Source organism: Lithobates pipiens, unplaced genomic scaffold (genome assembly GCF_037356315.1).
Source record: "Lithobates pipiens isolate NorthernLeopardFrog02 unplaced genomic scaffold, aLitPip1_a1.2 Scaffold_27, whole genome shotgun sequence".
Taxonomy (NCBI): Eukaryota; Metazoa; Chordata; class Amphibia; order Anura; family Ranidae; genus Lithobates; species Lithobates pipiens.
The window spans coordinates 123,386,732-123,405,508 of record NW_027507788.1 but is presented as its reverse complement, the minus strand read 5'-3'; the positions used below and the strand labels follow the sequence as shown (position 1 = coordinate 123,405,508).

At 39.2% G+C, this 18,777-nt stretch overlaps 1 protein-coding gene across 1 annotated transcript in view; it reads left to right on the top strand.

Moving 5' to 3' along the window:
• Nucleotides 1-18,777, top strand: part of PRKCG (protein kinase C gamma) — a 610,652-nt gene that overhangs the window by 442,566 nt on the left and 149,309 nt on the right. The window contains exons 7-8 of the mRNA XM_077457420.1: nucleotides 11,730-11,864; nucleotides 12,395-12,485. Coding sequence (XP_077313546.1) covers nucleotides 11,730-11,864; nucleotides 12,395-12,485 — 226 coding nt within the window. The remainder of the gene's footprint in view (nucleotides 1-11,729; nucleotides 11,865-12,394; nucleotides 12,486-18,777) is intronic.

Genomic DNA, 18,777 nt, shown 5'->3' with positions numbered 1-18,777 from the left:
GTTCTTTCCATTTGGTTATGATAGATTTGATGGTGCTCCTAGCGATCATCAAAGATTTGGATTTTTTTTATAACCTAACCCTGACTTATACTTCTCAACAACATTGTCCCTTACTTGTTTGGAGAGTTCCTTGGTCTTCATGGCAGTGTTTGGTTAGTGGTGCCTCTTTCTTAGTTGTTGCAGCCTCTGGGGCCTTTCAAAAAGGTGTGTATATGTAATGATAGATCATGTGACACTTAGATTGCACACAAGTGGAGATCATTTCACTAATTATGTGACTTCTGAAGGTAATTAGTTGCACCATAGCTTTTTATGGGCTTCATAACAAAGAGGTGAATACATACGCACATGCCAATTATCAGTTTTTCATTTCTGAAAAATAGTTTTATCACATATAATTCAGATAAAAAAAAAATATTAAGCTAAAGGCTGAAATGTAAAAAAAAATAGGTAAAAATTCAAGGGGGTGAATACTTTTGCAAGGCCCTGTTCTGTATATATTTTTTAAAAAGATAAATGATACTTGATTGACTCGTGTAAGGTGTGAATTTTAATGGTCAACTGTAATAAAGTATGAGCTAGCACAGATGAGTAAATAAGCTTTGAGACCAAATTATGAAAACCATTTCTCAAAGAAAATGTTTGGATTTTAAGATCAATTGTCCCAGAACAGGTTAGTGACAGAAAGAAAGCTAATTTTAAATATGGGCAACAGCACTTACAAAATTACCTGAAAACCATTGACTGGCTACAGCCTGGCTTTTTTTTTTTTACCTGCTCAGCAAATTTCTATAGTCAGCGGGACTACCTTTCACTTCTTCCTTTTTTCTACCTGCTATCGGTTCAAGGCTTCTTTATTGTACAGGGATTAACTATTAGTATCTTGGTATGTTTTTCCATCTCTTTTTCAAAGCATGAATGAAATAGAGAAGTGGAATAAAGATGGGAGTAAAACTAGAGATGGGAAGGCCTGGGAAAAAAATTGAAAAATTGGGGGGGGGGGACATATCTTTTTCAGTTTTTTGTTTTCAAAGCCTCTTTTAGTTTTTGTTTTTTTCCGGAAAAATGTGAGAAAAACAAAGAAATTTGGATTGTGTTCTTTTACAATTATAAATAATATATCTATGACATAGTATTCAGACTATATAACATAACGACCTTAACCCCTTTGCGCCTATGCCCAATTTTGCAACTTTGAAATGGGTAAGTAAAACCGTACATATCATCACAACTGCTTTGTGCATCCTGGTGTGCATATCGTTTTTTTTAGGACACATTGGGCTTTCATTTGGTGGGAAATGGTAATAAATATCTCCTAATTTCTTCTGATTATCAAAGAAAAACTGATAATTTTTTTTTCAATTTAGCTGTATATTTCTTGCTACTACACAACCTAACACCAAAGAACAACAATAAATTCCCCTGCTCCTGATGATCGTAGCTATAGCACATATCTGTATGTCATTTGTTGATTGTACCCATAGTACAGCCCAGAAACAGTAGTGTGCATTTTTCTTTTTTTTTATTCTAGCGTAAACACACTGACATTGAGATTAGCTGACCCTGATACGTTTTCTATCTCTGCAAGGACAGAGAAAGATACAATGTATCTCTCTCATCCATTCTCAGAGACAAAAACCACAGGGGCAGGCTTCACAGTGACTGATCACTGTAAAAGCCATCCAGAGGCTATCACACTGATCAGGTGACCTGAATCTCGAGTTCCAAATCCCAATCCTTAGAACGGGGCTCGGTGCTGGGAGCACACCACATGGAACAAAGGGAGAAACACAAATATACAGCCACACATAAAAAAGCCCAGTTCAGTGGGGCCGCATATTTGTGTGACGTTGGCACAAAAGGGTTAATGTTTCTGAGACTGTATGTAAAGTCCTAAATTATTGCAAGTTCTATCAGCTGAAGACAAGCTAATCCTGGAACAAAATGTCCGATCGGACCGTGTTGTCGGATAATTCGACAGTGTGTGGGCTCCATCGGACTGTTCCCATCGGAATATCCGATGGACCAAGTTTGAGAGCTTGGCTATAAAATTTTCCGACAACATGATCCGATTGGACTTTGTCTGATCGTTTGTAGAGAATTTTCGATCGGACAAAGTGCCACGCATGCTCAGATCAAATTCCTAGACCAAAGCTATTGGCTACCTGCCTGAACGTAGTCCCGTCGTAACTAAAAAACTTCATCACGTAACGAACGATCGGATTTTCCGACAACTTTGTCCGACCGTGTGTATGCAACACCAGTTTCGGACAAAATCTGTCGGAAAAAATCCATCGAATTTTGTTGTCGGAATGTCTAACCATGTGTATAAGGGCTAACACTGTATTTCCCAATGCAGTTCTCAAACAAGAGATATATACATTTCTGCCACAAGGGGGTACTGCAGGGGAAAGGCTCCAGTTGAGTTTGCTTGTGGACTCCACCTTGTACCTCCTACAGTTGGGTGATTGTTGGGATACAATAGATGATAGTTTCTGTCCTTGAAGGCCTTAATTGACAGGTAAGAGAGTACATTTGTCTGACAAATTAGTCTATCTTTATTTTAACCTTTAAATGATTCCTATTAATGTTCTCCACCAATACTGCTTCCCTATTGTGTGGTCAGTACATTGGTTTTTCTTTTCCTCCTCTCAGTAAAATAATGAGACCAACATCTAGAGTTTGGAAGCATTTCCACAGTACAACTTCTGCTGAGAGCGAAGCTGCAATTTGCAAATATTGTGAGAAGAAATATTCTCTTTCAAATGCTACAAAGATGACACACAGCATCCAGGCATGCCAGAGGTGCCCTAAAGTTATAAAAAAGTACTTTATGAAATGAAATGATGAAGACCGTGATGAAAGTGCAAGTAGCTTTCTTCTGCAGAGTTCTCATTCTAGAAAAACTCTTTCATCACAAAGCGTTTCTCTACCAGCAGCATCTTCAAGTAAGGAAGTGTTACAAACTACAGCCTCCCAACAATACACAATATATTTATTTATAGAGAAAATGACACCTGCAATTCAGAAGAACATTGATCAAGCTCTTGCAAGAGCAATATATGCTTCTGGATCAGCATTGTCAATAACTTGAAATGCATATTGTCAGGAAGCTTTTAAATTATTATGAGGGAAAGGGGGTGGTTAACTGTTCTCATTTATATGTTTGGAAAGGAAATATGGACTTTTTATTCACCAGTATTTAAAAAAATTTTTATTTATAACAATTCACATATAATACTAAAAAAGTCATATAAAAACCTTTACTGTAGCATCCTACAGTTAAATATTGATATCTCTCACTCAAGCCATTAGATCATGGGCCAAAGAATCTGAAGACCCTAATAATGATCAACACGACCGAAATAAAATGGTAGTAGTAATGGAAAGCTCTACATGTTTCATGAAGACTGCTTCTTCAGGAGATTACTTGCATGCTTATTTTTCTAAATGGAATAAAGAGACATCATCATAAGTATATATACACAAATATACAATGCTTTATCAATAATTGTAAACAAAATATTAAAGCTGTGTCTGGGATCCAACAACCCAAATGAAAGAATTGCATGCATGGAAAGCTGTAAACAAATGAGGGGACACATCCAATGCCTATAAAGGTAAAAGAATAGTAGAACCACACATCAAAGATGTTTTTCTTTAAAGTACATATAGAGAGAGAGAGGGACCGAGACTACCACCACACATACTGCTGCTAAATACTACACCGGAAATAGGCATAGGCTATACCAACAATGGCAGAACCAGTGATCACAAAAAATACACCTGCCTCTGACCAATGCCATTAGGTATAGAAAAAGGTAATAAACACAGTCTCTCAGCATAGTTAATAAACAAAGAAGGGGCTTATATATAGACTATAATGTGAAACCATGAGCAAAGATGGACATCTATAAATATATTGATGTGAAAATGTCCATATACAGAAAGTACAAAAGAGAGATCTACATAAATAATCATTTACATTCTATCAAGAGTGGGGGGAATTGATGGGGAATTTATTGGTCCTCACCTGGGGTGGTGACATTAATAGGTATAATTCAACGTATTTATGGTACGAAGGAAGATCAGGGAATCCAAAACCATAATTTGTATCACACTTCTCACTGGCCATAAGACTGTCCCCAAAATAGTAATATACACCGACAACACTCAAACAGGATCACAGCTAGACAGTCTAAAAGTAAGCATAAAAGACGAGAATAGCGTAAGCAAAAAAATCTTTCAAAGTCAAGGAAAGCAAGAGACTAAGAGACTGTTACCAGTGCATACCTAAGATGCAGTTGGAAACACCAAGCCCAGCCGCAGGAGCACTGAGGATAAATCTGCCACAGTGTAAGGCTCAATGGTGAGCCTTATACAATGTGTGTCCCAATCAGGGGGGCGTCACCATGCAGCATCTGCATAACCTGACCCGGCCGAGTAGAGGTGCGCATGCACCACCGCCCCATGTGCACATGCGTGGTCAACCAAAAGAAGTGGCGGCCAAAGCATAGATCGGGAGCGTAGTACAGGATACCTCATGAAGGACAAAGGCAGGGATGAGCTCCCCCACCCCGATGTAGCCTCCACATAGTACACGGTGAGATGATGTTTTTTGATTCCCTGATCTTATTTCCGGGTGTGTCCCCACATTTTTCTACAGCTTTCCATGCATGCAATTTTTTTGTTTGGTTTGTTGGGTCCCAGACACAGTTTTAATATTTTGTTTACAATTATGGATAAAACGTTGTATATTTGTGTATATATACTTATTTGATGTCTCTTTATTCCATTTAGAAAAATGCAAATAAGCTCCTGAAGAAGCGGTCTTCGTGAAACATGTAGAGCTTTCCCTTACTACTTACTACTACCATTTTACTTCAGCCGTGTTGATCAATACTAGGTACTTCAGATTCTGTGACCCATGATCTAGTGGCTTGAGTTTGAGATATCAATATTTAACTGTAGGATGCTACAGTAATGTGTTTATATGACTTTTTTTGTATAATAAGTGAATTGTTATAAATAAAATTTGTTTTTACTACTGGTGCCTAAAAAGTCCTTATTTGCTTTCCAAACATTACATTACATTATTAGGATGTGGCACTATGTACTATGTTAATTTACATCCACATTACCATCATGTATTGGTGTATTTGTCATTAATTATTGTTCTCATTTATAGGTGAAATGTTCCTAACTACAGTCCTTGTTATTCCATTTGTAATAAAAAATAATAATTTTAAAACCAAGTTTTGTTTATTTACTGAATTACAAAAGAAAAAGATTGTGCCCATGGGACTTTTTAGAGTTACGCCAAATAAAGTTAATACCACATTACATGAAATTTACAAAATGTATTCCCTATTGAAGTAAAAAATTAAACATAGTAAATAATACATATGTCATAACAAAAATTGAAAAAGTACAAATGTAAGTTGACATATGTTGGTTAAATATAAACAATATTGCAAATGAAGTCAGAGTACAAATGGAACTGGTATCTCAACACGTTTTGTGAAGCAATGTTCGCTTTATCAGGGGACAGCTAAGACCACTATATCTGTGGAAAGACCATGTCAAAAAGATAATGGAAATAAAACTGCATATAAACCTGCTAAGGGTATAGATCATAAACTCCACTCCCTGCAGTAGGTATACTTACATATCAAATAAAGAGTAGACGAAAAAAAAATCTAAACATTATATTCAAAAAAGAGGTCAAGGAAATAGGAGTGCATTCAAGGACATGCTCTGTCCAAGAGCTGAAGATGAAGCAGGCCAAACGGCCAAGGCATACAAGAGAACCCAAGAAAATAGGACCCTAAGCTGTGTAGGAACCAAAAAATAAAAAATAAAAGAAAAAGAAAGAAACATGAAAAAAACACTAGTGAGAAATGAAAACGTGAATATGCTGTATCCAAATTATAACAGGGAGTGTATAAATAAGTAATTATGTGTATAAGCGATACAAAGGATCCATACTATAAAGTGAGAAAAATATCTGAATAAAAATTATTTCTACACATGGACAATCAGAAGAGTTGAAACTGAAATAAAATATCTAAATAGAACCTAACACAAGGGGAAGCAAAAAGGGAAGGAAGGAAAAGAATGGAGAATCAAACTACATGTCAAAGAGTTGATATAGAAAAATGAGACACCAATCCCAATGTTACAATGGGAGATCCAGAGGGAGCCCTACTATTGTATATAGTGCCTTGCCGGAGGAAAGCCCTGTCCCCCTAGTGTTATGTATGTATGAAGCTGTGCGCCCACAAAGCTACTGCCACACGGGTAATTGTGGCAGACCGCCGCTGAAGGCATGGTGTGTGGAGCAGCAACCGCACATGTGCCAAATGTCATCACGCAGCGTGACAGCGCCATGTCACGAGTCTGTCAGCACAGCAGCATATCACATATAACATCCGTACATGCTTCAAGTGAGGGTGCAATGTCAGATGGTTGGCGCAGAGGTCCCCTCCAAGGAGGAAACAAACATGATCCCACCCAACAAGTAGCCAAATTCATGACATAGCCACTCAGGTAGCTGGCAAAAAAAGGAAAAAGAAAGGGAAAAGAGGGAGAGAAAAGGACAAAAAATATTGAATAGTATATATAAAAATATAAGTAGGAAAAAATAAATAAAAATAAATATAACAAATAAATAATATTTGGAAATAATAAATAAATAAGAGAAAAAAAAAGAAAAAAATGTACTGAAGAGCCATAAGAGGGCTACTAGTGGCATCACAGCTCCAAGTAATAAGCCCCCCGCCCTCAGACGCCCACAACCACCGGCCAGGGTTGTGGGGATGAGGCAACATGGGGACATGGTACTTTGAGGGGTCACAGACCCCCAAAGCATCCTCCTAATGTTGAGGGCATGTGGCCTGGTACGGTTCAGGAGGGGGGGCACTCTCTCGTCCCGCCCCTCTTTCCCTGCGGCCTGCCAGGTTGTGTGCTCAGATAAAGGGTCTGGTATGGATTTTTGGGGGGAACTCCATGCCATTTTTTTTATTTGACATGGAGTTCCCCTTAAAATCCATACCAGACCCTGTCTGGTATGGATATTTGGGGAGAACCCCACGTAATTTTTTTTTAAATTTGACGGGGGTTCCCCTTAATATCCATACCAGACCTGAAGGGCCTGGTAATTGAATTTGGGGGGAACCCCACGCTTTTTTTTTTAATCAATGACTTTCAATGACTGTTCTCTGTATTATGGGGAGCTGACAATTTATTATAGCTGTGAGTGCTTTTAAATTACTTTTTTTCCTGCAGAAATGACACTTTGTGCAGGGACAGTTCTAAGCGCGGGAAACATACGCCCCTTTACAGGCATACTATACACACCCCCCAGGTATGAAATTTTAAGGAATATTACACTTTTATTGTTTCACTTTAAGCATTATTAAAATCACTGCTCCCGAAAAAAATTCAGTTTTTAAAAGTTTTTTTTACATTGATACTTGTCCTCTGGGGCAAGACCCAGGTCCCCAAACACGTTTTATGACAATAACTTGCATATAAGCCTTTAAAATTAGCACTTTTTTATTTCTCCCATAGACTTTTACAGGGTGTTCCGCGTTTTTCAAATTTGCTGCGAACATCCCAAATTGTTCACTGTTCAGCGAACAGGCAATGTTCGAGTCAAACATGAGTTCGACTCGAACTCAAAGCTCATCCCTAATAGCAATATGGAAGTGAAGAAAGTACGGTCAATATACATATCTGTCCTCTACCATTACTGTAGAACCCAAAATGTGCGATATGTATCTATGCACCAATAATATTTCCCCCCCATGATCTGGAATTCCACCACACACTGTGAATGTCAGAGACTCGGAGTCACAGGGAATTCTGTTAGTGAGCCCTGAGATTATCCTGGGGCCCACTACTGTATAAGGCCCTATGGGCGGTAATCTGTATTGTACATATAAGAACCAGAAGAAGAAGGAAGTAAGAAAGAAAAGGGAAGGGGGGGAAGAAAGAAAGAAAAAAAAGGGGGGAGGAGATAAAGAAGGGGAGAGAGTCAACTAGGAGCTCTCTACGGAGTCAAGGTATAATCGATCCACGGGTCCCACACCGTGTTCAATTTCTTGGTGTTATTACAGAGTATATATAAAGGTGTTTTTAAATAAAGAGCAATTGCTAGATGATAATGGCTAGATGGCAAAGTAGGAGCTATGCTCAGGTAAAGAGACACTTTCTTTAAATCCGGTGATTTGTTGGCTTTCCCAACATTTGTTACTAACCTTTTACACAAATAGAGCTTTCTTTTGGTGGCATTTGATCAGCACTGTTTTTATTTTTTATTTTTTGTGATATAAGCAAAAACTATATTTTTTACGTTCTGCTATAAAACATATACAATAATAAAAAAAAATGTCTTCATAAATTGTTGCTAAAACATATTCTGCTACATGTCTTTGGTAAACACAATACGTGTATATTAATTGGTTTGCATGAAAGTTATAGCGTCTACAAAATTTGGTATATATATATATATATTATTATTTTTTTATACTAGTAATGCCGGTTATCACCGACTTATAGTGGGACTGTGACAGTGTGTGGACAATCTGACACTAACTGATGCTGAGGGGCAACTGACTAACTGACACTGACATCACCAGGGGCACTAATACAATGGGCAGTGCTAATAATATACACGGTTGCTGTACAAATGACACTACCTGGGAAGGGGTTAACATTTAAGTGCAATCAAGGCATTATCTGTGTGCCTAACAATGTTTACTGCATGTACTGTGTGCTGTTTTTACTAAGCAATGTTCTGGGTTGAACTCTCCCTATGCAGGGAGAAAAAATGGCACGTTTCTGCTGTTTGAAGCAGCGAGTCCTGTGTTGTTTACCAACACAGGGCTCGCTACTACAAACAACAGAAATGTGCTAATGCATGTGCACCTGGAAACCTGAGCTGTCATTCACTGTAGCACAAGTCAGTCAGCAGGTCCCAGCCAATGGTTTATGACCACGACCTGCTAATGGGTTGAGCAAATGATAGAAGAGAGCCCTGTGTTGGTAAACAACACAGGGCTCTCTTCTGTCATTTGCTCAGCCGATTAGCACAGGAATTTTGTACGTTTTGCCCACTGTGCATGCACAAATCGTGCTGACCTTTCTAATTGGTCCAGCGGCAGAGGAAAAAGTAAGGAGGAGAGGGCGGAACTTCAGAGAGAGCGGAAGTGGAGAATGGTACCTGTCAAAAACAGACCACCCTGAAAGGTGCCAAATGTGGCACCGGAGAGCGGGAGGAGACAGATAAGCGGAAGTTACACTTTTGAGTGGAACTCCTCTTTAAGCACAAAACAGTTACAGCGAGGACAATAATTATTTGAAAAAGGGTCTATCATTTTTATCATAGGTGTATTTTAAATGATGGAGACAAAATATCAACCAAAAATCCTGAAAAAATACATAAAACAAAAATGCTATAAATAAAGTTTCAGTTCAGTGAATATAATAAGTATGTCATCCTTAAGCAAATTTGACTTAGTACTTGGTGGAGAAACCCTTGTTGGAAAACACAGAGGTAAGATGTTTCTAGTTGGTGACCAGGTTTTTACACATCTCAGAAGGAAATTTATGTCCGCTCTTCTTTACAGATCTTCCCTAAATCCTTACTTGGCTGTCTCTTGGCAACTTGAAATTTCAGCTCCCTCCATATATTTTCTATAGGATTACGGTCTGGAGACTGACTAGGCCACTCCATGACTTTAATTTGCTTCTTCATGAGCTACTCCTTTATTTCCTTGGCGGTATGTTTTAGGTCATTGTCATGCTGGACCCATCCATGACCCATCTTCAGTGTTATGGCTGAGGGGAGGTTCTCATCCAAGGTTTTACAATATATGGGCCCCTCCATTGGCCCCTCAATGCAGCAAAGTCATCTAGTACCTATAGCAGAGAAACAGTCCCAAAGCATCATGTTTTCATCTTTGTGCCTTTGACTGTAGGGATGGTGTTCTAGCATTTGTTTTATGTGTTTTTTCAGGATTTTTGGTTGATGTCTCTATCATTAAAAATATACCTATGAAAAAAATATAGACCCTTACATTTCTTTTTAAGTGGGCAAACTTACAAAATCTGCAGGGGATCAAATTATTATTTTCCCTACTGTATGTTAGGATGTTATTTTTTTTTATTTTAATTCTGCCTTTAATACAGTGATCAACCACAAACTGGAATACATGCTTAGTAACCTGTGCTAGGCTCCTCATTCTGTTGCTGAAATATGTATTTCCTTACTAACAGACTACAAACCATAAGAATGGGAAAGCAAATCACCTCCATCTTAATTTTGAACACGTGTGTCACAGAGCTGTGTGCTCAGTCCAGCTCTGTTTACACATGATTGCATATTTCATATTCATGCCTCTACTATAGTGAAGTTCGCAGATGATATCATTCTAATTGGAATTATACATGACAATGATAAGACAGCTTATCAGCTTCAATTTAGGTACTGGAATACCAAAGTTGGACATTGTTTATGCTGGCCAACTAAAAAAAAGGTCTAACAGCATCAGCAAAAATCCAACTCACCCAGGATATATTGTGTTTATCCCACTTTCATCATGAAAAAGACAAAAAGCAATCAAAACTCACATAAACCAACTGAAGTACAGTTTCTTTCCCAGAGGTGTACTATCCATTAGTTTATCATGCACAACCTCCCAAGAATGGTAATGCACTTTAGAAGTTTATCTTTTTCATGCAATTATTATATTCGTTTCTTTTCTCTTACTTTTTTTTATATTTTTAACACATTTGTATTATTTGCACGGGCTGTTGTTCATATTAAATAGGTATGCAATATTGGTGCATATGTATGTTTGTGTGGTTACATATATGCTGTTTTGTTGTGCTGAGTTTCAGTCATTTTAGCAGCAACTTAGATGCTTTATCATTAGTGTATTCAGTACAACAAAAATTGACATGGTAAGGCCGGACATACATGGTTCGAATCTCGGCCAGTTCAGCAGGAACCTTAACCATGTAATTTTTTGTTATATTGAATACACTAATGATAAAGTATCTAATCGAATCTAAGTTCCTGCTGAAATTACTGAAACGTGAACTGTGGGTGGCCATGTTGGCAGCACCTGGCTAAACAAAAGTTGACTAATGCAGGCCATACACGGTTCGAATCTCGGCCAGTTCAGCAGGAACAGCCGGACAAGATTTGAGCTGTGTATGGGCAGGCTAAATATACCAAGTTCATTGATTGATCAACTTAGGTACAACCAGCATGCTGGGTTTTACCTGTGATTATCTGAAGCGGCTGTTATAGCCGTTAGCAATAATCACTGTCTTCTCCCCCCTGCTGGGAGCAGACAATGGCTCAGCAGGAGGGATTCCCGTATCTACACTGTCTGTGTTAATGAGGGAATCAAGCGATTTTCTTTCCTGCAGCCCATGGTTGACCAAAGCTGTTTAAAATGGATGTAATAATCTACTGATTTTCTCTCGATCATCCCACAGCCTAAAGGATAAAATTCTAGCCATGCATGGATAACTTTAGACTGCATAACATGTTGAAAATTGATTGTAGAGGGATTTACATCTGTCTTGTGTATTAGGCACACAGAGGTGGGAGTACTGTTTCTGAAAGTGAATAATACCCTTTTATTTTCTTTTTCAGATAAAATTGTTATTGTTTAGCAGAATGATAATGTTGTTTGTAATTTTGGCTTCCTCAGCTCTCTAAAGGCAGGGGATGAAGACAGACGTCTTTCTGTGGAAATCTGGGACTGGGACCGTACATCGCGGAACGACTTCATGGGCTCCATGTCCTTTGGTGTCTCAGAAATTATGAAGAATGCTGTAGATGGCTGGTAATTGTCTGTAATATTTTTCACTCTAGCAGACTCAGCGAACTCATACAATATTGTGTCTCTGTGGAGCTTATTGGTGAATGCGCTTGCTGAAGTTGTAATGTAGGTTATCCGTGAAACGTCAATCTGTAATATACGTAAAGCATTGCAGATATATGGAACATCAATCACAAATGCAATTTTCTACCAATATCTACCTTACTTTCCTTTCTTTTTTTTTTCCTTATCTTTCTTTCTCTGTTTTATATTTGTTCATTCTATGTTTATCTAATTTTATTTGCCCTCATTTTCTGAATTAATCCTTAATTTTTGATTTTCTCATATTTGATTTGGACTTTTTTTATGTTTTTTAATATATCTCCATGAAATCACACATGTTGCTACTTATGTGGTTTCAACTATTTTAACATTCCTCATCCATGGTTTTCTGATCAACTCAAACCTCCCACATCATTTCTTTGCTCTACCACCTTATCTGTGTTGCCCTCTTTTTTGGTCCTGGTTGTCTGTCTGCCGCATGTCTCTCTCAGGTACAAGCTTTTGAACCAAGAAGAAGGCGAGTATTACAATGTGCCCATAACTGATGACCCAGATGACTTTGGACTTCGGCAAAAGTTTGAGGTACAGGCTTTGCCCATGCACACCATAGGGCAGAAGCTTAGGTGGTGCCAGTACCTTGTTTTTTTTATCATGATTTATAGGCTCGTAACACTCCTTTTATACAAATCTACAGATATATCAGTTTCTACACTTACCTTAAAAAGTTAGCAATTTGTGAAATTTTGCATTGTATAACTGAAGGATAGTGATATGGTTGGGTGTTAATTACCATCACCTCTTTAAATCAGTTAAATGATGAATAATAAAGTGCACAATAAATTTCAACATGTGCAACAATGTATATGTCAAATTGCAATAATAACCTTACAGTGCAGATATAAAGTGCACAACATGCTCCAAAGTGATAAAAGTCCAATACAAAAAAACTCCAAGTGACAGACAATTCATATAGAAAAAAGTAGGCGTGAGGTGAGAGGCTGGGGCAAATGAGTGGTGCACATTGGATGGTGAAAGAAATTGGATGAAGTGCAATCTTTGGTCGACTACTTTGCACACGCACTTTTTTCTATGTGAACTGTCACTTGCAGTTTTTATGTATTGGACTATATATTTGCACTTTTATCACTTTGGAGCATTTTGTGCACTTTATATCAGCACTGTAAAATTTATAATGTAATTTGACATATACATTGTTGCGCATGTTGAAATTTATTGTGCACTTTATTATTCATCATTTAGCTTAGCGCGGTCATTTTAATGCTATGTATTGTAGGATTTATTGTACGTTTATATACATTGATTATACTTCTAATTAATTATTGTTATTTTTTAATTCAGCTGACTCTCATACCCTTCCTTTTTTAATTTAATTTATGTGTGGACACCTTGCATGTTGGCAGATACTCTTTTATTCTCTGGTGTAGTGTAGGTTTGCACATTAGTTATCCCCTTTCTTCATAAAGTGTACATGAAGCCAATTTTTGTTGTCTTGTTTGGGATAGCATATGGATTAGTTAAGATCCCTGTCAGATTTTTTTGCTGTTTTTGTCCCAAAAACAGCAGGGGAGGTCTCACTTTACTTCCTGCAAGAGATACATCAGGAAGTAATCTCTTTAAGGCTGGGTTCACACTGCTGCGGCTACGAGAACCGGATGTGAGTCGCACCGCACTGCAGTGCAAATCACATCCGATCTCTGTGTGATGCGAGTTCGGCCATACAGATAGTATGGCTGAATTCACATCGCACCCGCCCCAAACTCGCACAGGACCCTTTTTTTGGTCCGCAGCAGAATCGGATCGCATGCGTGTTCACACCATGCGATCCAATTCCTGTCCGAGTTTGCAGATCGCACTGCGATATGCAAACCGATCTAGGGGTGTCATTAACATTTCACTGACACTCCCAGCAGTTCGCATAGGGCAGTGTGAACTACCGCCGGGAGGCATGCGATTCGGGAACCCGCCGCGGAATCGCGGCATTCCCGCATCGCTGCAATGTGAACCCAGCCTCAAGTGTGGGGATATCCCCTGTTAGGTAGCTGTCAAGAGAGCTTGTTTGTCAAGAGAGTCCTGCTCCTGTGACAACTCAAGAAGTTTTAATTTCCCATCACTATCTCTAATGGAGACAGTGGTCAACAGAAATAGTACATTGGGCAAAATTTTCCAGCAGGAACGCACACAGTAATATTAGGTATTAATTCTTCCTCTTTATATTCAAAACTAAAACATTTTAGCTATATATACACACTATAAACCTTTATAGTATCATATTACTTCCTGTGCATACTATCAGGCAATCCAGCAAAGACCACTTATGTTGAGTTGGCCTGTTTGTTCTTTGTCAAGTCCACACGAGTCAATGGAAAAATCTCAAACATCAGTTGATATTTTAGCTCTTGGGGTCCCAGGTTAGTAACTGCAGATCTAAGGATTTTGGCACAGATGTTCATATAATTTACTCCTTTGTTTACTTCTACTCACATCAGGGGCGGATCCAGAGTCCAGTCTCGGGAGGGGCACTTCTATAAAATATGTTTTTTTGGGGGCAATTTATATGGGAAATGGCTGGTATTGGCACTTCAATCATTACGGCACCATGGTTGTTATGGTGTCAGGATGATTGAAGCGCATTATTTCTATTAATACATTGTAATATAAAATTAAATGGTTCAACTCACCATAATGCAGAATCAATGGGAGCCCTGAGGGTGTCTTTCGCCATGTCGCCTGCCACCAAATGCGGATTGTCACTTGCCACGTCACTTGTCACCAAATGCGGATTGTTACTTGCACGTCACCTGCCACACATTGCGGATTGCCACTTGCCACGTCACTTGTCACCAAATACGGATTGCTACTTGCCACGTAGCCTGCCACACATTGCGGATTGTCACTTGCCACGTCACCTGCCACACATTGCGGATTGTCACTTGCCACATAGCCTGCCACACATTGCGGATTGTCACTTGCCACGTGGCCTGCCACACATTGCGGATTGCCACTTGCCACGTAGTCTGCCACACATTGCGGATTATCACTTGCCACGTCACCTGCCACACATTGCTGATTGTCACTTGCCACGTAGCCTGCCACACATTGCGGATTGTCACTTGCCACGTGGCCTGCCACACATTGCGGATTGCCACTTGCCACGTAGTCTGCCACACATTGCGGATTGTCACTTGCCACGTCACCTGCCACACATTGCTGATTGTCACTTGCCACGTAGCCTGCCACACATTGCGGATTGTCACTTGCCACGTGGCCTGCCACACATTGCGGATTGCCACTTGCCACGTAGTCTGCCACACATTGCGGATTGTCACTTGCCACGTCACCTGCCACACATTGCTGATTGTCACTTGCCACGTAGCCTGCCACACATTGCGGATTGTCACTTGCCACGTCGCCTGCCACACATTGCGGATTGCCACTTGCCACGTCACCTACCACACATTGCGATTGTCACTTGCCACGTCACCTGCCACACATTGCGGATTGACACGTAGCCTGCCACACATTGCGGATTGTCACTTGCCACGTCACCTGCCACACATTGCAGATTGTCACTTGCCACATAGCCTGCCACACATTGCGGATTGCCACTTGCCACGTAGTCTGCCACACATTGCGGATTGTCACTTGCCACGTCACCTGCCACACATTGCTGATTGTCACTTGCCACGTCGCCTGCCACACATTGCGGATTGCCACTTGCCACGTCACCTACCACACATTGCGGATTGTCACTTGCCACGTCGACTGCCACACATTGCGGATTGACACGTAGTCTGCCACACATTGCGGATTGCCACTTGCCACGTCACCTGCCACACATTGCGGATTGCCACTTGCCACGTCGCCTGCCACACATTGCGGATTGTCACGTAGCCTGCCACACATTTCGGATTGCCACGTCACCTGCCACACATTGCGGATTGCCACGTAGCCTGCCACACATTGCGGATTGTCACCTACTGTGTCACTTTTCTGCTAAGGTGTTCTTTTGTTGAGTCCAGAGTGAAGATAGGCAGCAGAGAGATAATGTAATCTCTCTGCTGCACACAGCTTCCTGCACAGTGAGAGCGGAACTGGAGGGATGCAGGGCAGTGAGAGATGATGTCATCTCTCTGCTCCCCTGCCCGCTGGCTTCCTGATTGGCCAGCAGCCCTCCTAAGCCGCCCAGCTGCCCCCCTCACCCGTCCACTCTGCACAGTCACCCGCAGAACCGGGCGCGCTGGCACCCGCCGAACCGGCCGCGGGTGCCCGCGTGAACGAGCCACGCTGGTACCCGCGAAACCGGATGCACTGGTACCCGCGGAACCGGCCGCAATTGTACCCGCGGAACCGGCCACGGGTACCCGCGGAACCGGCCGCGATTGTACCCGCGAAACCGGCCACGCTGGCACCCGCTGTGCATATTCTCGGAGGGGGCAATTGCCCCGTTGCCCCCCCCCCCCCTGGATCCGCCGCTGACTCACATCCACAGATCCATTGAGTATGGGATATTTCAATACTCTCATGTAATTTCTGAAAGAACTTTGTCATTTGGTCTTCATGCTCAGATTTGTATACCAAATCAGTGCAAATGTACTTATTTTTCTAGTTACGGTATACAGTATTCTCTTCAGTGCCCTATAAATGTATAACATAACTATTCAGATTAAAAAAAATCTTCTATTCCTGGTAAATGAAAGGGCAGTTTAACCACCTCAATACAGTGCACTTACACCCCCTTCTTGCCCAGACCAATTTTCAGCTTTCAGCGCTCTCACAGTTTGAATGACAATTACTCAGTCATGCAACACTGTACCCATATGAAACTTGCGTCCTTTTTTTCACACAAATAGAGCTTTCTTTTGGTGGTATTCAATCACTAGTGTTTTATTTGAAATTTTTTGTGCTATAAATAAAAAAAAGATCATACATTTTGTGAAAAAAAAACATTTTTTCTTTGTTTCTGTCATAAAATGTTGCTAATTAGTCATTTTTCTTCATACATTTTGGCCAAAATTTATACTGCTACATATCTTTGGTAAAAATAATCCAAATTAGTATATATTATTTGGTATTTGTAAAAGTTATAGAGTCTACAAACTATGGTGCCAATCACTAAAAATTGAGCACATCTGATCAGGCCTTCAGTACATCAGATGTATCTAATTTCTTGAGACACTAATGTAGCACTGGCCCCCAAAGGAGCTGCAGGTTTGAATTGGGCCTGCACTCTACCAAAAAACCCCACTAACTTGACTCAATCCCCTTGGCACAGCTGTGGTGCAATGTAATACAGTACAATATAAAACAATGTAAAGTACCTGTATAATACCCTCAGGATCCTCTGGCTCCACCTGGTGGGGAAAAACAGCAAGCCACACAACTGGGCACTTAACCAGAAATATTTTTACTGCAAGTATATTTAAGCAGGTGGTTACAGAGATTGCACTGCCATTCCAACGTAGGATGTGAGTACAATATAAATCAACAGACAAATACAAAGATATATATATATATATATATATATATATATATATATATATATATATTTTAATTTTTTTCATTTTTCTGTTCTATTGTTTTTCTAGGCTTTTCTTTTCTATTATTTTCTATTCTATAATAGTCTTTTCTATTCAAATTCAAATTCATTCTATACAAAATTCAAATTTCAGAAATGGCTTCTGAAGTTCGAATTTCATATAGAATGAATTTGAATTTGAATAGAAAAGAGTCGAATAGAAAATATTAGAAAATAGAATAGAAAATAATAGAAAAGAATAAACTAGAAAAACAATAGAACAGAATAGAATAAAATATAATATATATTTTATTCTATTATGTTCTATTGTTTTTCCATGCTATTATTTTCTATTACTTTCTATTCTATTTCTATTCTATTCTAATCTTTTCTATTCAAATTAGATTTCACTCTCTATGAAATTCGAATTTCAGAAGATGTTATATATATATATATATATATATATAAAATTAATAGTATTATTATTTTTTTCTATTCTGTTCTATTGTTTTTCTAGTCTATTCTTTTCTACTCTAATCTATTCTAATCTTTTATATTCCAATTAAAATGAATTTTATATGAAATTCAAATTTCTGAAGATGGTTTTAATTTCGTATAGAATGAATTCAAATAGAAAAGATTAGAATAGAAAATAATAGAACAGAATGGAAAAAAAATATTATATATATATATATATATATATATATATATATATATATATATATATATATATATATATATATATTATTGTTTTATTCTAATCTTTTTCTGTTTGAATTCAAATTCATTTTATACGAAATTTGAATTTCTGAAGATGGATATATATATATATATATATATATTCGAATTTCGTATAAAATTCCAATTTGAATAGAAAAGATTAGAATAGAGTAGAAAAGAATAGACTAGAAAAACAATAGAACAGAGTAGAAAAAGTATAATATATATATTGGCTCAGGATGGGTCTTGGCAGGAACCCGATAGCTGCAGATCACCAGATGGGCACCCAGGAATGGAACTCTGTGTTGCTGAATCAGCAGGCAGAGTCGTGCTCGGAACATAAGCCAGGAGGTCATCAACAGCCAAGCAGAGCAGGTACTGGAGCGTGAGACGGAATCAAGGACAGGATACAGGGTTCGTACACAGTCAGGCAGCGTAGTACAGGAGCATGAAGCAGGAACAAGGTCAAACACAAGCAGGAAGGCAGGCAGAAGTCAACAGGAAAATTCAAGTACAAGCGGGGTCAAACACAGGAACGCTGGAACAGATCAGATTCAGGTGACAGGTACTAGCTGAAAGACCACTCAGCAAGGCTCATGTGTCAGTGTTCTCTTTAAA